At 47.3% G+C, this 23,654-nt stretch overlaps 1 protein-coding gene across 1 annotated transcript in view; it reads left to right on the plus strand.

The window, feature by feature from the left end:
- Nucleotides 1-23,654, plus strand: part of MTR (5-methyltetrahydrofolate-homocysteine methyltransferase) — a 1,960,411-nt gene that overhangs the window by 1,700,526 nt on the left and 236,231 nt on the right. Inside the window, exon 29 of the mRNA XM_069607970.1 lies at nucleotides 5,044-5,240. Within this exon, the coding sequence (XP_069464071.1) occupies nucleotides 5,044-5,240 (197 nt within the window). The remainder of the gene's footprint in view (nucleotides 1-5,043; nucleotides 5,241-23,654) is intronic.

Here is a 23,654-nt window from a genome sequence, read left to right on the forward strand (position 1 = left end):
ATGGGCTTCCTTCCAAGATCATATCTGACCGGGGTCCACAATACAAATCACAATTCTGGAAACACCTCTGTCGGGTACTAGGAATCCAACGTGCCCTCTCTTCAGGATATCACCCCCAAACCAACTGAGCCACAGAACATGCAAATCAGACCCTGGAACAATATCTCCGATGTTTCTCCACCAAGGTCCAGGATGACTGGTCTGTCCTGATACCCGTTGCGGAATTCGCTTACAACAACTCCGAACATTCAGCGCTACAGACCAGCCCTTTTTATTGTAGTCAGGGGTTCCATCCATCGGTTTTACCCTCGATTCTTCCTTACCCTACACCAGTACCTACTGTTGACTCCTGGATCGAAACTCTTATCAACATTCATCGGGAGGCTAAAGAACACTTAGAAAAAGCCAGATTACAGACCAAGAGGTATGCGGATTCCAAGAGAAGACCAGGTCCTTCCTATACGGTCGGTGACCGAGTGTGGTAGTCATCAAAACTACTGCCCCGACACTTGCGACCAAACAAGCTGGCTCCCCGCTACTATGGTCCATTTCCCATCAAGGAGATTATCAATCCTGTCTTATATCGAATCAAGCTACCTGACTCCTGGAAAAGAATTCATCCAGTTTTTCACCCATCCCTATTGAAGCCCTACGTCCAATCCTCTCGAAGATCCAGGAGACCCCCCCCCCCTCTACTGGTTGACAACCAACTGGAATATGACTTTGATTCCAGGTATAAGCGGGGCCATCTTCAATACCTAGTGGAGTGGAAAGGATATCCTCCTAGCAAAAGGAGCTGGGAACCTGTTTCAAATATCAAGGCTCCTCGGTTACTCAGAAGATTTCACCTAATACACCCGGGCAAACCTGGAGGAAAAGGCCTTCGGAGGAGGCATGCTGTCATGAACTTCAGATCACGCCCCTTTTGGACCTCCTGGTCCTTGTCTCAACGGGGCTTACATTCCGTACTACTTCCAACATGGCCGTCCAGCGCTGAAGCCCTTGCTCGCTCCATGCGCTGAACGCGGCTTGATCTATTTATAGACCACGCCTTCCGCGGCTCCGCGCGCCTCAATGCTATTGTAGAGTAGCCTCAGACGTGTGTTCGTAGCTCGCGATATTGTTTCCTTGTCCCAGTGCTATTACCCGCTCCTGACCCTTTCCCCTTTCCTGATTCCGAGCATTACTAGCTTTTGCCAGACTCCCGGATTCCTGGACTCCGCGCTCCCGGAACTAAACGCAACCTGGAACCAGACGAGACTCGAGCAGCGCTGTTCAAGACCAGGAGCGTTCGCAAGAAGGCAGCAATCGAAGACACCGGAAAGCACAGTACCCAGGTGAGAAGGGGGGGGGGGACTCCTTGACACCTTCATGCGTGGTTCTTGAGCGGATGAGGTATGATGACTGGGACCTCTAAGAGGAAGTTCTTGAGGTGTTTCTGGTTGCACGTAGAAAGTCTACAAGATCTCTGTATGCGTGCAAGTGAAGAAGATTTGAGGCATAGTGTAGGGAGCGCAAGGTTGACCCCATTTCTTGCCCTACCTCAACAGTAATGGAGTTCCTTGGTTCGATGTCTTCATCGAAAATGTTTCATCTAAACATTTTTCCATCAAATATTTTGTAATGAAAACATTTTCATCAAATGCATTTCTTTTCTTTTTTCGGGGCGTTCCCCCACCCCTCCACCCCCCCACTCCCCTCCCCCTGTTTAGGACCCTTAAAAACCCAAACAAATGTAACCCTTTACCCACACAAAAAATGCATTCGATGAACATTTCTTTTATAAAATATTCGATGGAAAATGTTAAGATGAAACATTTTTCAATTGAAAGACCGGATACCGAGTTCCTTCTGTCACTAGCATCTTCAGGCCTTCAGGTTGCAACAGTCAAGGGGTATTTTGCTGCCCCTTCTGTGTTTAAAAGGTCTCCGGATCAAGGTTCCTTTTTTACATGGCCCAATTCCAGAAAGGCCTTCTCAACAAGTTGCCGCCAACTCCCTTTGTTGTTCTGTATTAGGACCTTAACCTGGTTCTTACCCTTCTTATGGCTGCTCTGTTTGGTATACAGTGATAATATCGAATCAAATAACGATTTTTTATAGTGCTTTATTTGAATAAATAATCTTGTGCTATGCTTTGTAGGTACTGTATTATAATTTAAAAACGTAGAAATAAATGTAATAGTTTAACAAATGTGCAATTGAAAATGTCGATTTAAATTGCTAATTCTTTTTTGACCAGTAGGTGTCACTCGCTATATTACATTTTGCAATGTAACTTAACCAGAAACTTTTCGATGCCTTTGTTGAGTTACAGTCTTCGTGTTATCGGTTCCTTTTCTACGCCGTTCCCTTTTTCAATAGGATTTTTGCTTGTTTCGGATTATTTTTTCAATCTTGACCTGGATTACATGATCTTTTTTTTTTTTTCCCTGGAGAGGATTTTTTTGGGTTTTCCTGTTTTTGGACTCTTAACAATGTCGTTGTCATTTTTTTTGTTGGGTGTTCCTATTAGTAGTTTTCTTTTCGGCGACCCTGGACATTGGGATAAGTCTTGGATTACAGATGGATTTTGTTCGATGGATTCGCCTTTTTTTGGTCTATTTTTTGTGGATTCATGGAGTGGGGGAAAAAACAGAAATCGCACATGGTGAGTCTAATTTCTCTGTCTTGCCATCACCTTTTCATTATATATTGTATTTGGTCTTTAATTTTAGTTAACAATGGCCTTTACATTGTACCCTATTCATTTAGTTAATAATCTTTTCGTTTTGTTTATGTATTTCGTTTTTATTTTTGTTATTCTGACATCGAACCCTCCGTGCATTCTTGTTCGCCTAGGTTGTTGTCCCTTAAGACTGCCTTTTTGATTTCCATCACATCGTCCAGAAGCATTAGCGAGCTGCAGGTAGGGTGACCAGACGTCTGGGTTTTCCGGGGACAGTCTGGGGAAATCACCAGACGTCTGTGGGTCCCGGGAGTTTTTTTCTTTTCTAAACCCCGTCCAGGGTTTCAGATATGGTCCATTTTTTTGCCAGGACCAGATTTTGAAATCCCGAAATCGGGTCCCGGCGCAAATCTTTTTGCGCGAATGGGGGCGTGAAATGCTTTTCACACCCCCATTTCCTCGCCCTTTCCCTCCCCGCGCTCTCCTCCAATAAGAGGAGTGTGCATGTTTGCACACCCCTTCCGCAACAGCTCATTGACATAGAAGTAGGACTAACATATGTGTATTTGCCTTAGTCCTACTTCTATTTTGGTGGCACGTCCGGGTTTCTTTTTTTAAAAATCTGGTCACCCTAGCTGCAGACCTTATGCTGCAAGCCGCCTTTTTTGCGTTTCTTCAAGGAGAAGGTATCTCTTAAGGTCAGACCAGGGTTCCTTCTGAAGGTTGTTTCGGAAATTTCATCTTTTGCTGTCTATTTACTTGCCGTTGTTCTACCCTCCTCCTCACCCTTCTAGGGAGGGAAAGAGCTTTCACGGTCTCTATCCTAAAAGAGCCCTCAGCTTTTATGTTGCCCACACAGCAGAGTTCAGGAAGACGGACCAGTTGTTCGTCTCCCATTCTCTTTCCTGCAAAGGTCTTGCTATTACAAAACAAACCATCTCACGCTGGATTATTTTTTCCATCTTTGAGTGCTATCAATCGGCGGGAAAATAAGTCCCACTGGGTATTGGGGCCCATTCCACCAGGGGAGTCTCTGCTTCCACATCCCTTCCATGGGGGTGGAGGGTCCCTGTTCAGGACATTTGCCGTGCTGCCACGTGGTCTTCATTACATACTTTTACAAAGCATTATGCATTGGACGTTGCGCGTGGGGCTGATGCACGTTTTTCTCCATAAGATTCCTCATCACCCCTACCAGCTATCCCGCTCAGAAAGTGTTGTGGCTCTTCGCTTCTGATTTCATGAAGCGCGTTGGTAATGGCTTTGGGCTGTTCATCTCAGTTACTTAAATAAAAAAATTAAAATTAAAAAAGAAAAGATGTTTTTCTATTGGAATGTTTTTAACCTGTTCGTTTTCTATTCCATATTTGCTCATTTAAGGCTGGTTAGCCTCCTTCTGTTTTCCTATGCAGTGTTTGAGCTCGGGAAAAGTTGAGAGGAACTGAGGCATGGGGCGTAGTGATGTGGTATATGTATGGCGCCTGAAGTCACTTTGGGAGCCGACGATCGACCACTGCGCTAGACAGATCGACGGCCGAGTCAAGCTCCATTATGCCCCCTGTGGAAAAAATTTCCGAGCAGCGTAGCTGGACAACGATATCTATCAATATGAGGAATCTAAGGGAGAAGAATCCATAGAAAAAACATTATGGTAAGGTAATTTCTCCTTTGCAGCAGCCGCTGTCCCCGCCACACCCCAGTGCGCCAAACTTAAGTGACATGCTTTGCCATTGTGGTGAGAGGCTTTCCTTGTTCAGCCGGGAATGTCCGACGCTTGGACCTTACAGGTCATCCGATAATATTTCTGATGGGTGCTCCTCCCACAGATTCCTCATCATCCTCTTTATCTGCCCCTCTTTGCAAGAATCCAGTACATCATCGCTTCTGCGGTCGCTCAGCTTCAGAGTGCTAGGGAAAAAGGGTGAAACTGAGGTCACAGGGTATGGCGCCGCAATATATACTGACCCGTATTGAGCTAACCGCGAACCACGCTGTGCTCTTTGTCACCGAAATGTTTTCCGGAGAACAGCTACGCTGGGTTTGGGGTATCATAAATGAGAAATCCATGGGAGGAACATCCATCAAAAAGAACATTACTGAGAGGTAAGTAATTTGTTCTTCTATTTAGCATTGTCCTCTAGCATTTGTGCCCTGTGCTGATGATTATCTATGTGTAGTACTTTATTGAAACTGAATAAAGACATTTACAACCACAAAAGAAAACCTTAAGAAAGAAAAAACAAATGTAATGAACCAGAAAATATCACAGGTTATCTTTGAAAAATGAACACCACGCAAGCATGTTTACTTTTTAGGGAACTCTTTTCAGTTGGTGAGGTTTCACAAATGCACGTCAACTTTTTTTATGTCTATAGGAGAAGAAGCTAAGAGAGTCTACAATGATGCCAAAAACCTACTCAGAACTCTAATTTCCCAAAAGAAGCTTCATGCAAGAGGTATCTGTGGGTTCTGGCCAGCCCAGAGTGTTCAGGATGACATTTATCTGTATGCAGAAGGGGCACCGCCACAAACTTCAAATCCTATAGCTAAATTTTATGGCTTACGACAACAGGTAAAACATTTTTCATTTTAGTTCTAAATTGCTGTATGATGTTCAGGAAATGTGTTGCCTTTGGCAAGGATGGTACTAAGTCTTATTGAGGGTTGCCTCACTTGCTTACTAGTAATCTCATTACTCTGTCTCTTATGCTTTCTTGTTGGTATAATCACCACTTGATCCAAAAATCCTCTTTTTGTTATCAGGAGAGGGATATGGGGGGTGGAGAGGAGACTTTTGAGTTGAGGACAAAGTAAGGATATAAACAAGACAGGGACCCACATGCTACCCCACCTTTACACACACTTTGGGATCAGGCCTAGTGTAGCCGTTCCAGAACTACTATGCATAAATCGGCAGTTTCATGAGGTCAGGATCATATTAAAAAAACTATTTATTCAGAAACTTTTATAAAAGCTCTGCACATGGCGGGACGACACTTCATTACACAGATGTAGGAATAATACAAAAAACAGCAGAGAACAACTTCAATGCTGCATGCAACCACTAATACTGCATGGAAAACTTTATAGTTGGTGGCTGAGCAGTCAGACTTATCTCAAGAGCAAATGAGCAGTAACATGGATTACTCAACGGACTACAATTACTGTGACTCAAACAAACACTGACTCAAGGTTTCTGGTTAAAAAATATAAGTATGTTTATTTTTAAACCATCTGCTCACAAAACACTTCACTTATATTAAACAAAACCACACTCTAAATATTCCACACACCACCAATTCCTTTGGTTCAGGTCGATTCAAGGTAAGTACATTAGGATTTGACAGACCGGTGTTGCGTAACCAGAGACGCTACCGGGGGTTTAAGAAGCGCTCACTTTTTGACAGTAATGACAGTTCGGTCTTACGAAAGGAAAGCGTACCTGCGGGAAGAATTGTAACCCTAGTCAAACACATTCAGCACATTGAATTAAGACCAGGAATAGTGGATAAAAATCATAGGCAATACTTTTGTCAAGGCACTAGAATCAGAGGATGTGTTCTAAGAGACAGATAAAAGTCAAAAGGCCTGCGCCAGTGTCAAAGGGAGCAGGGCTCTGTTGTCGAGGATCACACGATTAGAACAGTTCGAGATTAACGTTGCTAGGAGTATTGGATATTGTCAAAGGGAAGCAAAAGTTATAAGAGGGAAGGAAGAAAGAACAAGCCTTCGGCAAGGAAAAGGGTTCACCCCGATTCCTCCAGGTCAGACGGAGAGAACAACCAAATGGTCACAGTACCTTATTTGAATGAAGAAAGCTGGTGCTATGGCAGTTCCTGCAGACTCACGGTTCCTGGAGCTTCAGTCGTGGGCACAAGAAGGACGACGTCTGGAGTGATCTGCACTACCCAATTCCCATCATCCCATGGGTTCTCTGGGTTCTCAGGACGTTGAAGAGGGTTTGTGCGACCATGAACCTGATCGCCCTGCATTGGGCGAGGAGGACTTAGTACTCTAACCTCATGGATCTGTCTGCCTCACCGGCTGCCTCGGCGCCCGAATCTCCTGACCCAGTCAGAAAGTCGGGTACTTCACCAGGACCCGGAGTCCCTCAACCTACATGCATGGCTTTTGAGAGGATGAGGTATGATGACTGGGACCTCTCTGGGGAGGTACTTGAGATGTTGCTGGCTGCAGTCAGACCGTCTACCAGATCTTTGTATGCGTGTAGGTGGAACAGATTTGTGGCATGGTACAGGGAACGCGATATCGACCCCATCTCTTGCCCCACCACTACAGTGAGGGAGTTCCTTCTGTCGCTGGCCTCAGCAAGCCTTCACGTTACCACAGTCAAATGATATTTGGCGGCCTTGTCTGTGTTCAAAAGGTCCCTGGATCAAGGTTCCTTCTTCCCGATCCTGGTTATGACCCAATTCCTGAAGGGCTTTGTGAATAGGTTTCTGCCAACTCCTTTTATTGTCACAGACTGGGATTTAAATCTAGTTCTGGCTTTCTTGATGGCTGCTCACTTTGAGCCCATGCATTCATGTTCCTTGCGGCTGCTATCGGTGAAGACAGACTTTTGGGTTGCAATTACATCAGCCAGGAGAGTTAGCGAGCTTCAGGACTTGTTCTGCAAGCCCCATGTTTCTGTTTCTTTCGAGAAAACTTTTGCCCTTAAAGTAGGGCCTGCCTTTCTCATGAAAGGTGTATCCGAGTTCCACCTTTCTCAGTCCATAGAAAGGTGGAAGTCGGATACCGCTTTCTATCCTACACCACACCCCATCTAAGGAGGAGGAATGGTTCCATTGCTTAGACACCAAAAGAGCTTTGAACTTTTACGTCGCTAGGACGTCTGAGTTCCGGAAATCTGACCAGCTGTTCATGGCCCATTGATTGTCCCGCAAGGTCTAGCAGTAACGAAGCAGACCATGTCTCGATGGAATATTCTTTGCATGTTATGTTAGGTAATGTATACAGCACTTAAGCCCTTAGGCAGAGTGCTACCACTCTGCAGGCAGGGAGCTTCCTCCCCGGCATCAGGTCAAACTCGACAAAAGGGGTTTCTGCATCTATGGCCTTGCAGAGGGGAGTTCCCATTAGGGGTATTTGTCATGCGACCACATGGCCCTTCATCCTTACACACGTTTACCAGACGCTATTGTCTGGATGTTGCCCGCAGGGCTGATGCACCTTTTGGTAGGGCATTTCTGCAAAGTCTGCTACTGTAACACTTTCTGCCTGGCTCTGTGGTCTTAACTGCTTGGGGAGTCTAGCAAATGAGAAATCTGCGGGAGAAAGGCAATCCATTGAAGGAGAAATTACTTACCGTAATGTTCTTTCTATGTATTCTTCTTCCACAGATTCCTCATCGCCCCTTCCATCCATCCCCGCTGACAAAGTTCCTTTGGCTTGCGCATCTGTTAAAAGCGAAAGGACGCCTGGTGATAGCTCTGAGGTGACCGCTTCTATGTGGCTAGTCAGTTTCTTTAAAAAAAAAAATGCCTTCTAATTTTCCCTTTAATTATTGGAAGCTTATCCCAATCTGTTTTTCACATCTCGGGATGTTTCCCATTGTCAGGTTTTTACAGGCTGGTTAGCCTTGTCTCCCATTGTTTTTCTCTGCAGCGTTCAAGCATGGGGAAAAAAGAGGGAACTAAGGTATTGGGCATAGTGATGTGGTGTATATACGACTCCCAACTTCACGTCCGGAGCGGACGATCGACTGCTGAGTCGAGGTCCACTACACACCCCCTGTCGAAACGTTTTGGAGCAGGAGAGCTGGATGAGGATATATATATATGCGGGAGAATAATCCATAGAAAGAACATTACGGTAAGCAATTTCTCCTTTGCACATTTCTCCATATACGAGAAGTTCATATTGGGAAAGTTGGAGCAAGCATTGCCATGAGCAAATGAATACTGGTGAAGGAGTTAAGACAGAACTTGAACAAGTCTTCATATGTGACGGGTCCATATGGGGAAGCTTTGGACAAGTAATATCTAAAGTTAATGAAGTATAGACAGTGCAGAAGTTCAACTGTGCTATGCTGAGAAATAGAGAGAATATTAAAGGTCCTGATAAATGGGATATATCAGGCAGCAAGCCTTTTTGGGGGGTTGGGGGGGATAACTGGCAGGAGAGTACACCAGGAGATCGATAGAACCCAGAAGGGGAGGATTCCTGGCAGGGGATTATACCAGGAAGTCGCATAAAATGTGTGCAAGAAAAATACATTGTGGCAGGAAAAAGACTTCTGGCAGACTATACCGGGGGATCTAAAGAATTTACCGAAGAATTCCTGGCAGGGGGAGTATACCAGGAAGCCATCCTTGAAGCAGTTGTGTAAAAGACACTTTTTCCAGCTTTGAGAAATAGTTGTATGGAAGAGACATTCTTGCCCTCCTTAAGGAAACTATGTTTGGGGAAAAGACACTCTCGCCACCCTACCTGAAATAAGCCAGGGGAAGGTAACTACCCTCTGGATCCAAGGACATCTTCTTGGAAGAAAACATTTTTGTTGGATCATACTGTTTTCTTTACTTTTGAACACTTTTTGGTTAAACCTAGATCAGAGAGATTTTTCCTTACACTTCTTAGTTCATTTTCTAGTGTGATGGCCAGACATGTTTTGGATACATAGACAGTTTATAGAAATTTGACGACAAGAGACGGGGCCTGATCACCAGTTGGGCGGTATCCCTCACACCACCTTTATTGACGTTAGCGCCCACCCTTCCGGTGGTATTACCACCGGATCACGGGTTGGGCGCTGATAGTCCACATTCCCCATTTGGTCCATTGGACCCAATCAGGAAATTTGCAGTGCAATTACTGTGTGGTAATACCACCGGCGCTAATTGCGCTGAAAATGGGAATTTTTCCAGCGTGTTTACCCCCAACACACCAGACTCGAGATTGGGCAGGCCCTTAAATGCGGCGTTAACGCCGCATTTAAGGGCTACCGCCCAACTCGTGATCAGGCTGTTACGCTCACCTGGTCTCCACAGGGGCACCGAACGGATCTGGACGATCCGGTGTTGAGTAGTTCCTTGTGTCCCCCTCTGATTCCCCTTTTCGTCACAAAAGCAGGTTGCCTAAAAGGTTAAACCAAATGTTACCCAACCATAAAGACGAGGGCAACTCCCGCCTCCCGTGACCTCTTCTTGCACCCTTCTGCTATGTCTCACCTGTATGTTATGAATGGCGGACTCTCCATCCTGCAACTGTGCAGGGGTGCGTAGTAGTTCAAGGATCTAGTTACTTCACTGATCCTGCAGAGTTCCAGACAACTGTGACTCAATGGGTAAGTCTTTATTCCAAGGTATGGATTGCTTAAGAGTTCACATTGGCAAAAGTTCACTCCTGTGTTTCTTCCTTACAGGTTTTCCCTCGGTGCTTAATATGGAGCGGGGTCCCTTACGGAAATGGTAGCTGGCTTCCAAGGTAGGTCTAGCGGCAGCGTTATGCAATAATCTTTCCACACGTTATTGGTTCTCTGTGCACCTAACCTGTTTTTGTATTCTGCAGGTGCGGTATATCCGAAGCGGAGAGTGCGTGGCGATGTCTTGCGGGGCCGCGAGGAAGGGCTGCCTTCAGGTGAGTAGCGGCGCTGCGCAATATTTCGAAGTCTGAATGAGGCCTTTCCCCCACTGCGCGGCTAACCTGATGTCGTCTTTTGTTTTCTACAGATGCGGCAGCTCCGGAGCAGCGATCGGATGATGGGAGTGGTGATCGAGTGATGATGCTTCTATGGATCACTGGAATGAGCAGCCTTCTGGTAAGTATTAGCGTTGCCCTGCTAACCTGGTGTCTTTTCCTTTGCAGCTCTGCAGAAGCGGTGACTCAAAGCGACCGAGATGGAGCATCAGGTAAGGGTCTTGTTCTCTTCTCTCTCCTTCTTCCTTCCAGGTAACTCGAGAGGACGGGACGGGTGTGGCTGAAGACAGGCCAGGACTTTGCAGACACAGTGAGCGTTACGCTGCAGGAGTGCAGAATAACGCGATGCGTGTTCTGTACTGAAGGCGTGGTTTATATAGTCTTCAAGAAGTAGTTCCCAGATAAAATAGTTCCTCCAACCACACCCTAGCAAGTAGTCCCTTGGTAAAGTAGACCCTTTAGCGTCCCTCAGACTGGTCTGCACGTAGTTCTCTCCCTTTGAAACCTGCCTTACTTGAGATGGCAGCATGAGCCTGGTGCCAATGGCGCCAGGACCGAGTCCAGGAATCCCTTAGGGAATCCTTTGGACCTTGAAGGTCCCCATGGGTGCCAACACCCTGGGCTGGTTGGTCTGTGCCTGGTGTCTGGGGCCAGGTACCGTGACAGAGGCGCACAGACTGATCTTTAGTTTTAGTTTCCTAGGTATGGAAACTCTTTTTAGGAGAGGGACAGAGAAGCCTTTATCAGACCCTTTTCTTTTAATAAAGATGTCTGATGTTGAAAACATTACCACTTTGTGTCCTCTGCTCATTTCTGACCCCTCACATGTAACGGAGTGGAGGAGAGGGGCAGCAGAGTGGAGGAGAGGTGCAGCGCAATTGTGGGGAGTAATGGAGTTGTGGTAAGGATTGGAGGGAAGAGTAGTGTGAAGAGAGATAGCGAGGAAAAGCAGGGAGTCGGATTGAAGGTTGAAAGTAGAAACGAGAGAGAAACAGTGGGGGGACAGAAGACTGGGTAGTAGGCAGAGGAAGGAGCACAACGGAGGGTGAAGCAGGAGTAAAAAGGGAGAATAACAGAAATATCTAGGGAGGGGAACAGTAGAGCGTCAGAGGATAAGAACAACTGGGGCCTGAGTGTCTGAAAGGCACATTATCCTTAAATTCCATCTTGGGAAATGTCAAGGTAGGGACCCTCTTTATTGTTCCCTGAAGGAGTCTAGATAGTAAAGATGATCCCATTTAGGCCATCACTTGGAGACGGGTAGATTGCAGATAGTAGATGTTACCGGCCCCTCTGCCCCATCCCTGGGTTTACGGACACCTGGGTGTAAAGGAAGGAAATCCCATCTCTAAATGAGAAAGGGTCTGCCCTTATAAATGCCCTTGATTGTAAGAATAACAAAAGCCTTGAACTTTCTTCGAGATTGTGTGTTCTTGAGGCCATCTGTAACAGGTGGTGTCATTGTGGAATTGTTTAGACCCCAATATAGAGGTCACTCGCAGCCAAAGTAGATGTTAAGGATCGTGTGACTAACTTAGAATTCTCAGTGCCCAACAGAGCATCACCCACAGCCGGGATATTACCTGGATGGAAATGAAGAGGTGGTTGTTTCACCCCAGTGCAATGCCCTAGTCCAGTTTAGTCTGAGGGTGGAAGTAGCATAAGGGACCTTGTGGGCACATTGCCGTCAAGTCAGGATCGGTCCATGAACATTCCCTGGATGTGTGAGCTGGAGTAATCGACAGGGACTACTGAGGAGAGTTGAAGGTAGTGCTCTTTATCCTAGGAAGTCTCGCCTATGTGATAAAAACTGCCCAGCCTATAACCCAATTGGTGTGTGAGAAGACCTTTTTCAGTGAATTGTTTTTTTCCTGGAGATTCCTCATCATGATAGATAGCCATCCTCTAGCTCTGCTGTTCGGAAACTTTTCGACAGGGGGCGTATTGGATCTTGACTCAGCCGTTGATCCGTCTTGTCTGCTAGGCCCTGAAGACCCTCTGCATATGGAAACTAAGGCACAATCACCATATACTAGTGATACGACCGACACGAGGTTCGATTTTCCAAGTACTATGGTTTATTGCAAAAATATGTTCAGTCGGCCGACTGGATCTAACATCTCGCAACGTGTGTCACCCAGATCTCGTGAGACGCAAGAGAGCGAACATCATTCAAACAGTTACATATATAGCAAAAACAAGCCTTCAAGGCACATCAGAACCGCCCATAATGTATCTTCTTCAGCTAGGGTTCGGTGATTGACAATTATGACAAATATGACACATTATAACAAGTTTCTTACCCAGTCTATTATCCTTGGCAACAGTTGCAGACATAGTTCTTTGTTCTACAGAACATAAAGCACTTGTTCAGCAGGGATATCGTGTTCACGAGAGAGACACATTCCAAAGCACGTTATCTACTAGTTTCTATTCGTGAACTATGGGTCAGCTTGTTCTAAGGAAGATCTGCGAAGGAGGACCGCTAGAAGAGTATAAATCATGCTTTAACTGCCTGTTTCTACAGCCTTAGTGAGACAGGCCGGCACCTGGGCCGCTGATTAAATGCCGTTTCTGCTTGCTTTCAAGGACTCACTGAGGGAGGAAAACAATGTATTTCTGTACTGTTTGGCATTCTTGTCTGGGCTGATCTTGCAGCATTCTTGCTGTGGCCTCGTACCTTGTATGAGCTTTCAGAATATAATAAGTTTTGCAAAGCATTTTGACAGAAAGGAAAAAAGCAAATGGCGGATATTACACAAGATGGACGCCCTATGGTTATACTGACGATTCTGTGTTTGCAATGTTGGTCATACAATACGATTGGATTTCGGCCAACATAATATACCCTCTATACTTGGTTAGGGTCGTTTCTGGACTTACATGTCTGGCTCTCGGTTGTCGGCTCCAGGCGTGACTTCATGCGTCTTACATATAACACGTCACTACACCCCATGCTTCAATTCCTTTTTCCACTTGCTTGAACGCTGCAAGGGAACACGACTCAAGATTACTTGACATTTCTTTTTTTAAAGTATTTTATTAGTTTACACAACAAGCAAGTAACATTGCACCCCAACATGGTGCATGGACAAACAAGGAAAAAAAACATCAACCTAAACTATCCACACAATTACTGACCTACTCCTCTTCTCCGGCTCCCCCCCCCTCCCTCCCAGAGTCTCGCAATCCAGAACTGTCTGGTTTCTAGATTGTGCCTGTCACTCCTTCCTCACTACCTAGGGAGCTGTCCGTTTCTAGTTCTTCTGGATTCATGCTCGTTGGTGATGCCACCAAGTGCAACCAGGCTGTCAGCGACACTGCTTCCTCCTCTCCGTCCCTACACACTGCTTCTCCACAGGCCACTGTTTCTGCATCTGCCCATTTCAGAATATCCCGACATCAGGTTTCCACCCTTGGTCCCTCTCTTGCCTTCCATCCCATCGCTATTCTGTGCTTCGCTAGAATATAAGCCAAATCTTTGAGTTTGCTCACGTGCTTAAGTTTGCATGGTCTTGGAAATCCCCCACCATGCACCCTCTTAAAGAATTCACTTCTAATCTTATCCCTTTGTTAGCCAGCCGGTTTGCCACCTACCCCGAGTATCTCGCTATTTCTGGGCACGCCCAGAATATGTGTACCATCCTGGCCTCCTCCTCCTCTTCATTTCGGGCATTTCTGCTCAGCTGCATTCGTAAACTTGCCAATTTTCTTGGGGGTCATGTATGCGCTGTGGGTAATATATAGCTGGACCTGCTGTAGTCTAACATTCCTTGATACTTTCTTGTGATACCTCTGCATCCTTGCCCATAGTCCATCATTTATAGTCTCTTCCCCCTTCCTCTTCTCAGTCCCTCCTTATCTGGACCACCTCTTTGCCCACCTTAGACATCAATATTTCATAAATCCGGGAAATCTCATGGCCGCCTTCTGACACTGCCTGAAATGTTTCTACGGATGCGTCTGGCTGCTGAGCCAGACGCATCCTAGTGTTATTTTTGTGTTCTCTATGTTGTGATACACATCCACTCCCAGATATCGAAAGGTGTCTGGCTCACCCAATCTGTAGCACTGGTAGGTCATGTTGGGGCATTCGCACATCTGCCCAGGGGGAACACAACGGACTTCCTTGGGTTAAAGTTATGCCCGATAGCATCGCATAACGTTCCAGCACCTCCAGGATATATTGTAAATTTCCTTCCGTGTATTGTAAATACAGCAGCATGTCGTCTGCGTATAGTGATATCAGATGCTGCTCCCCTCCCGTTTTGATACCCACCTTACAGTAGTAGTGCCTCAGATATGCCGCCAAAGGTTCCAGCGCTAAGATAAACGGCATTGGAGACCAGGGGCAACCTTGCCTTGTGCCTCTGCCTAATGTCCACTTTTCTGAGAAAACTGGACACTAGGCCAATTTTCAGACGCCAAGCCTATCTTAAAACTTCTGGCTTCTCTCCTAATGTCCAAGACAGGTTGCTGGACATGCCTTTTGAAGGTGATCTGCTTTTCGGGCAGAAAGCAGGTGGATAGTTCGAGAAATTTAAGGAGTCAAAATTGGCTGCTAAATCTTTGTGCCTAGCGGCGCAGCTGGCCAAACCTGCCTTGAGCATCGTCTCCATGGGCAGGGGCTATAGACGTTATGTGCCCTATATCCGGAATGCACAGCTCCTGCAAGCCAGGCAAGGGCAGAGGTGCTTCTCGCAACCCGGAAGGGACAGGGGGGGCCTCTAGAGGCCAACATTCAGCAGCAGTGTCGCACACACCCTTTAAGCCCCTTTGAGTTCACCTCCGACGGTGCACTGGTTGGTGGATGGTTGGCAGGGCATTGGCCCTAGTGGCAGGAAATAATTTCCGACTCCTGGGCCCTGCTGTTGATTTGGTGGGGTTACTGTATGCCTTTCCTAAAGAGGCCTCCAGACAGACCTCCACCTCTCCCAATCCAACAATGACAGGAGCTTCAGAAAGAACTGAGAGCCCTGTTGTCGAAAGGTGCCGTGGAAGAGGTACCTCCTGTTAGGCAGAAACATGTGCAGTTCCCTTAGGGACCACTGCAAAAGATTTAGGACTGCAGGTGGTTGGCAGTAAACCCAATTGGTAGCAGTCTGTACCACCCAGATTTACCTGGTAGCTGTGGCTGAGCAGTCAGACTTCTCTCAAGATGAGTTAGGCAGTATGCAGAGTATACACAATAGATACAGAGACACATCAGCACAAGCAAACACTGACCAGAGCTTTGGTGTAAAAGTATATAGTTATTTATTTAAAGACACACTTGTAAATTACACTGGCACAAAAAAAGAGGTAAGTAAATTCAACACACAGTCACTATTACGAGAGGTACATCCCTTATTCCTTATTAGAAAAGTCTTAGTTAACACCACTTATTTCCAGACAGAGGTGAGCGCTTAACTAAAGATGGCACTCCAATAAATTAAGAAAAAGGGAGGGAAAAAGCAGAAGTTAGGAAAAGCATACAACACAATACTTTAGACGCACCCAGCAAGGCAGGAAAGTCAAGTCTACTTGTGAGCAAAAAGTTCAGAGGCCAGGCTCCCTCTTAGAGAGAACAGAGCACCAATGCGCCCGGGTTCACACAGTTTAAAAGTCTTGCAGGGAGTTCAGAACAGAATTAAGTCAGCTCAGACAGAAACGTTTAGTTAGCCAGCCTAGGACCAACCCAAGTGGTAAGTGGAGGCTTTAAGAGTCACCCCACACAGACCGTTGCGAGGGAGGCCAGGCTGACACAGTACCTTCAAAGTGGAGCGGATCCTCCGCGGGGGCAGTTGTTCCTGGCAGCAGGTGCAAGTCACGCCGTTGTCCAGAGGGAGAGATGGTCTCGACGTGTAGGAAAGGTGGAGGTCGTTGCACTGCCGGGAAAGAAAGCAGTTGCCGAGTTCTACGGTTAAAAGGTATGACCCTATTATTCGCGGTAGTGGAAAAACCTTGGTATCCCGGTTGTTGGGGTGCTTGGCACAGGCAAGGCGGCCACGAGATGAACCGGGAAGGCGAAAAGACTGGCAAACTGGTTATCCCCACCAGTCAAAGGAAGAAGACTCTCCAGGCTGGAGATCTCCTCTGTTGTCGGGAAAAGTGGTGAGACGGTTCAGCAGGGCTCCACCGGTGGTGTCGTCGTTGCAGGTCGGCTCAGCTTCTCCCTCTTCGGATTCTTTAGGTCCTGTGGCGACTTCTAAAGTTCCAGTCCCCAAAGCCCTGCTTTTATGCAGCAGACCCCCATTCATTCAGCCTAGCTGTCAATCAAACATACTAAGTGGTGAGCCGGGCGGCTCACCACTTGGGCCAATCACACAAGAGTGTGACTTGAGTTGCCAAGGCAACTCAGTCCAGGGTGCCTAAACCCCCTCCCACACCCCCTGTGGTACCCAGACAGAGTGGCACCACTTTTGGAGGCTTCTGTGGAGAAGCCCGCCAAACAGTGGAACAAAGGGCCCAACTTGGGTTGGAGTCACAAAAGCAAACACAAACGCCATTTTGGAACCGAGTTTCGGCAAAAAATACCAACCAGTGATTTTATATTAATCTAATAAACCGGCTGTATGTTCGAGGCTATATTAAAAAGTGGTAGCCTCGAACAATGGGAAAATCCCATAGGAAAATATTCGCGGTCGAATATAAAAAGTAGTATCCACTGCCACCAGCCAAAACTCGATCAGGGGGGACGGAGACGTGCCCCCTCGAACAACAGACTCCGGGGCAATCTAATTGCCCCGACCAGTACATCCACACTATGATGGTTTGTACTGGTTTCTGTTCATAATTTGGAACTAGTAAAGCCAATGGTGACTTTACATGCCCTGGGAGACAGTAGTCAGTCCCAGGGTATGGAGTCTATATTTGGGGGTCACTATGACACCCCTGGGTTACTGCACTGAGGGTGCTGTGTAACCCACATACCAAAAACACATGAAGCCCTATGGGGTAAAGGACCCCATAGCCCATAAAACACATAGACATGATTTGAGGTGTTCCTTTGACTTACTAAGTGTGGGAGTAAGAGTCTCACTCTTAGCAGGAGAGAAAAAAATAAACCCCAAAAATCCAGCAAAGCTGCTGGGGGACTCACTAGGTTTGGGAAATTAGCCTTAACAGAGAATTCTCCCTAACACCTCCCTATCAGAGAGGGTCGGGTTGCTATTCCTGTTACTTTCTGGTGGCCAAGAAGGTAAGAGGTCTCTGTCCCATCCTGGACCTCAGGGCCTTGAATAAGTTCCTGAGGAAGGACAAATTCAGGATGGTGGCGTTGAGAGAGATTCTCCACGCTCTCGAACTCTAGAACTGGCTGGTGTCGCTAGACCTACAGGATGCTTATTTCCACATGCCGATACACCAAAATGTCAGGAAGTTCCTAAGGTTCCTCATTGTCGACAAGCACTATCAGTTCAAAGAGCTTCCCTTTGGGTTGACCTCGGCGCCAAGTGTCTTCACCAAGCTCATGGAGGTAGTGGCGGCTCACGTCAGAAGATCCGGGGTCCATGTATTTCCGTAAATGGACGACTGGCTGCTCCGAGGGAAGTCGGCGGAGCAATTCAGCGGCTCCGGTTCATCGGAGCGGTCCTAGACACCCTGATAGGGAAGGCTTTTCCTCCGTAGGAGAGAGTCCGCAACATAGCACAGATGGTGCAGTTGTTTCAGAACCATGCCACCCTTCCAGCGGCTTCATTCCTCTGCCTTTTGGGTCTCATGCCCTCCTGTATTTTTCTAGTGCCAGAGGCCAGGCTGCATATGAGATCCCTCCAGTGGCTCCTGAGGGGCCAGTGGACTCCGTATCTGGGAGCTCTCACGGATCACCTTTTGGGGTCCAGCCAAGTAGTCTGTGAACTCGGCTGTTGGAACACGCGCAGCAATCTATCGGTGGGGGAACATTTTTTGCTCTCATTGGCCCTAGGCCGAAGTGGTCAGGGATGCGCCCCTGAAGGGCTGGCGCACTCTGCGAGGATTTGCAGATGAGCGGCCTCTGGTCTCCCATCAAAAGCAAAGTGGCCTATCAACAGGCTGCAGTTGCGGGCCATCAGGTTATTAGCCCTGAAGGCATTTGCACCGTCTCTGTGGGAAGCATGAGCTCATCCTGACAGTCAACATGGTGGCCATGCACTACCTCAACATGCAGGGTGGCGTGCACTCCCGCCCACTCTGCACAGGGGAGGTTCAGCTGTGGTTCTGGTTGTGAGAGAACCAAATCTCGATCTCTGCAGTACATCTGGCCGGGACAGAGAACACCTTGGCGGATGCTCTGAGCAGGCAGAGCACGGTCTATAAAGGATAAAGGAGTGGGAAGTGTTCCAGGAAGTCCTAGTGGAGGTCTTCGCTCTCTGGGGTACCCAAGCAGTGGATCTGTTCACCAGAGTACAATAGGAAGTGCAAACAGTTTTGCTTGAGGGAATTCCCAGCGAACGGTGCACTGGGGGATGCGTTTCTGGTGGATTGGACCTTCCCTCTCCACTACGCCTTCCCTCCTATTCCTATAATTCCTTGGGTTCTCAGGAGGTTGAAAGCATTTTGAGCGGCCATGAGCCTGATCGTCCTGTATTGGGCGAGGAAAAAATGGTACGCCGATCTCCTGGATCTGACCATTTGTCCACCTCACTGGTTGCCTCGGCGGCCGGACCTCCTGACCCAGTCAGAGGGTTGAGTGCTCCACCCGACCCTGGACTACCTCAACCTACAGGCGTGGTTCTTGAGAGGATGAGGTATGATGACTGGGACCTCTCAGAGGAGGAATTTGATGTGTTGCTGGCTGCACGCAGACCTTCTACAAGATCTCTGTATGCGTGCAAGTGGAAAAGATTTCATTCATGGTGCAGGGAACGCAAGACTGACCCGATTTCTTGCCCCTCCACCAAAGTGGTGGAGTTCCTTCTGTCACTGGCCTCTTCAGGCCTTCATGTTGCCACAGTTTAGGGGTATATGGTGGCCACGTCTGAGTTCAAAAGGTCCCCCAGACCAAGGTTCCTTTTCCACCATTCCAGGCATGGCCCAGTTCCTGAAGGGCCTTCTCAACAAGTTTCTGCCAACCCTTTTCATTGTCCCAGATTGGGATCTTGATCTGGTTTGGACCTATTTGATGGCGGCTCCGTTTGAGCCTATGCACTCATGTTTTTTGCACTGCTGTCCCTTAAAACAGCCTTTTTGTTTGCGATCACATTTGCCACGAGGGTTAGCGAACTGCAAGCCTTGTGCTGCAAACCTCCTTTTCTGAAGTTTTCGTGAGACAGTATCTCTTAAAGTCAGACCCGGATTCCTTCCTAAGGTGGTTTCAGAATTGTATCTAACCTAGTCAATTGATTTACCTGTCTTTTACCCTCCTCCATATCCCTCAAAGGAGGAAGAGCGGTTCTACCGCCTTGATACCAAGAGAGGGTTGGGCTTCTATGTCGCTCTCACGTCTGAGTTTAGGAAATCAGGCTAGTTTTTTGTGGCCCACTCCTTGTCTAGAAAAGGCCTTGCCTTCACTAAGAAAACCCTATCACAATGGATTATTTTGTGCATATCGGGGTGTTACCAATCAGACAAGGGGCTTCCAACAAGCATCAGGGCCCACTCCACCAGAGGGGTCTCAGCCTCCATAGCCCTTCAGAGAGGGGTCCCTGTTAGGGATATATGCCGGGCGGCCACTTGGTCACCCTTGCATACCTTCATCAAGCACTATGCCTTGGATGTTGTACGGGGAGCTGATGCTAGGTTTGGTAGCACGGTTCTACAGAATCTACTGGGTTAAATCTTTATGCCCTTCTCCATTATCGTAACTGCTTGAGGTGTCTACCATGAGGAGGAATCTGCGGGAGAAATGCAATCCTTTCAAAAAGAAATTACCTTACTGTAATGTTCTTTCTATGGATTCTTCTCACGCAGATTCCTCATCGATCCTCCCATCCATCCCCACTCAAAACTCTGTGGGCGGTCACTTTTACCCAAATGAGAAGGCATCTGGTGATCGCTCTGGGACGACGTTGTTTTGTTTTTTTGTAACGGCTGGCTAGCCTCCTCCTGTGTTTTTCTTTCTGCAGCGTTCAAATTGGAGGAACCGAAGCATGGGGTGTAGTGACATGGTATATGTACGACGCCTGACGTCACGTCCGGAGCTGACGATGGAGAGCCAGACAAGACGGATCGACGGCTGAGAAGAGGTCCACTACGCCCCCTGTTGAAAAGTTTCCAAACAGCAGAACTGGCTGATGGATATCTATCATGATAAGGTATCTGCGGGAGAAGAATCCATAGAAAGAACATTATGGTAAGGTAATTTCTCCGTCTCGGAGATTGAAGAGGTGGAAGAACTTCACGAAAGAGTGAGCAGAAGAACTGTTTAGGGAACTGACCAAGGCCGAGAGTGAAGACTTGTACGTTTTAGGAGATCCAGGCCTGAATCTGTGAAGTTTGCAGAGGCCCAGATGATGGATCCTCTTCTAGGACAAATCTGTAAGATGTTAGTCTCCCGAGCTGATAGCCAAACTCTGAAGATCCCCCCCCCCATTTCATCGACAGGAAGGGGCTCCTGGTCCGAGTGGATGTGAACCCAAGAGGGGAAGGTACCAATTATCAGCTCTTGGTCCCGAAGCAGTTCTGGATTGTGATCATGGAGTTTGCCTACTTTAAGCTGACAGTTGGACACCTGGGTCTAGAGAAGACTCAGAAAAACATACTCAGCCGTTTCTACTAGGTTGGTGTGTAAGCCCATGTCAAACAATTCTACGCAGTCTGACCAACCTGCCAGAAGACTTTGACCGCTGTCTTACCCAGGGCCGGACTCCAACCTATCATCGGAATTCCATTCCATCGAATCGGTATGGACATCTTCGGACCCCTGGACCCTTAAAGATCAGAGGTGAGAGCGCTGAGCCTTGGGGGACTCCACATCTCAGCTGTATTAGCTCTGAAAGACAGGCTCCCAGTTTCACCTGCTGGGTTCTGTCCTGTAGGAAGGAGTCAAACCAGTCCACCACTACTTTAGCAGCTCTCCCTATTTTTCCAGTCCGTTGAAGGATGATCTTATGATTAATTGTGTCGAACGCCGCCGACAGGTCGAGCAACAGTAGTATCATAGCACTTCCCCTGTCTGCAGCTTCCAACAAGTCGTCCTGGACTGCCAATAAGGCAGCGTCTGTCCCATGATTTGGGCGGAACCCCAATTGATATTCATCTAAGATGTCTTTACTGTCTACAAACTACTGGAATTGGTTGCAGACGATTTCTTCCAAGATTTTAGTGGGCCAGCATAGGTTGGCCACAGGGCGGTAGTTTTTCCACACCATAGGGTCTAAGTTGGGCTTTTTCAACCAGGGATTTACCAACGCTCCCTTGAGTGAGCATGGGACGTAACTCTGTTAGGGATTTATGAAGAAAGGTGGTTATACATGGAGTAAGGTTAGCTGCCAAGCGAATGGCAGTACATGCTGGCATAGGAAAATCCAGGTCCTTTGTGGCTTTTAATTGGAGTATTAGGGCTTGTACTGCTTCCTTCTCAGTGGGTTGGAAGCAGAAACTCTCCTCTTTTTTCTGGTTTTCTATCACTTCTAGCTCTTCTCTAGGTTCTTCCCACTCTTCCGCAATCATCAATTTGTTAATACTCTTCTGGATGTCCACACTTTTTTGTTGAAAAAAACCATTGCACTTATTAGCCTGCTCCTGTGAGTCGGCGGTGGGTGCTGCCATACATTTAGGGTTCCTAAACCTTGTCACTACATCAAATAGAGCTTTAGCTTGATTACCTGCCAGCTTGATTTCTTCTTGAAAAAAACCTTTTTTGCCACAAAAAGGGCTTTTTTATATTCCTTTAGGCGGGCTCTCGCCTTCTCAGCATCTTTGTCTAGTTTAGAAGACCTCCAAACTCTGTTTTCCTGGCATACCGGTTTACGCATCAGACCCAATGCTAGATTAAACCAAGATTTAGATTTTTTGTAATCTTGAATCCTGTTCCTCCCGTGCTCCCGAAATCCTGGTACGGTTAAAACGTCCACAAAGACACGAGAGCCTTGACACCATCAGCAACTTTGTTGACCATTGTGCTCTTCGACGTTCCATCAGTGCCGACTCTGAAAAAGGAGTTTATTATCGAGACTCGAGGAATCCTCAACTTCGAGTTTGCCCCGTGTTAGGGAGAATTCTCTGTTTAGGCTGAATTTCCTAACCTAGTGAGTCCCCCAGCAGCTTTGCTGGATTTTTGGGGTTTATTTTTTTCTCCTGCCAAGAGTGAGACTCTTTTACCCTCACTCTTGGACATGATTTGAATGTGTTTCTTTGAATCTAGAAGTGTTTAATGGGCTATGGGGTCTTTTACTCCATAGGGCTTCATGTGTTATTGTGATGTGTGTTACACAGCACCCTCAGTGCAGTGACACAGGGGTGTCATAGTGACCCCCCAGTATAGACTCCATACCCTGGGACTGACTACTGTCTCCCAGGGCATGTAAAGTCACCATTGACTTTACTAGTCTTAAATTCTGAACAGAACCAGTACAAACCATCATATTGTGGACATACTGGCTGGGGCAATTCGATTGCCCCAGGGTCTGCTAGTCGAGGGGGCATGTTTCCGTCCCCCCTGATCGAGTTTTGGCTGGAGGCAGTGGATACTACTTTTTATATTCAACCGCAAATATTTTTCTATGGGATTTCCCATTGTTTTAGGTTCCTACCTTTAATTAATTATTTACGGTAGCCTCGAACATACCGCCGGTTTATTTAATTAATATTAATTCTCCGGTTGGTATTTTTTGCCAAAACTTGATTCTAAAATGGCGGTTGTGTTCTCTTCTGTGACTCCAACCCAAGTCGAGCCCTTCGTTCCACTTTTTGGCGTGCTTCTCCACAGAAGCCCTCCAAAGTGGTGCCACTCTGTCTGGGGTACTTAGGAGGGGTGGAGGGGAATTTAGGCACCCTGGACTGAGTTGCCTAGGCAACTCAAGTCGCACTCCATCCTGATTGGCCCAAGTGGTGAGCTGGCCGGCTCACCACTTAGCATGTTTGAGTGACAGCTAGGCTGAGTGAATGGGGGTTTGGTGCATAAAAGCAGGGCTTTGGGGACTGGAACTTCAGAAGTCGCCACAGGACCTAAAGAATCCGACGAGGGAGAAGCTGAGCCGACCTGCCACAACACCACCACCGGTGGAGCCCTGCTGGACTGCCTCACCACTTTTCCCAACGACAGAGGAGATCTCCCGCCGGAGAGTCTTCTTCCTTTGACTGGTGGGGATAACCAGTTTCACCGTCTTTTCGCTTTCCCGACGTACCTCGTGGCCGCCTTGCCCGTGCCAAGCACCCCGGCAACCGGGATACCACGTTTTACCACGACCGCGAAACAAAGGTACTA

Source organism: Ambystoma mexicanum, chromosome 4q, assembly GCF_040938575.1.
Source record: "Ambystoma mexicanum isolate Mex_15411 chromosome 4q, UKY_AmexF1_1, whole genome shotgun sequence".
Lineage (NCBI taxonomy): Eukaryota > Metazoa > Chordata > Amphibia > Caudata > Ambystomatidae > Ambystoma > Ambystoma mexicanum.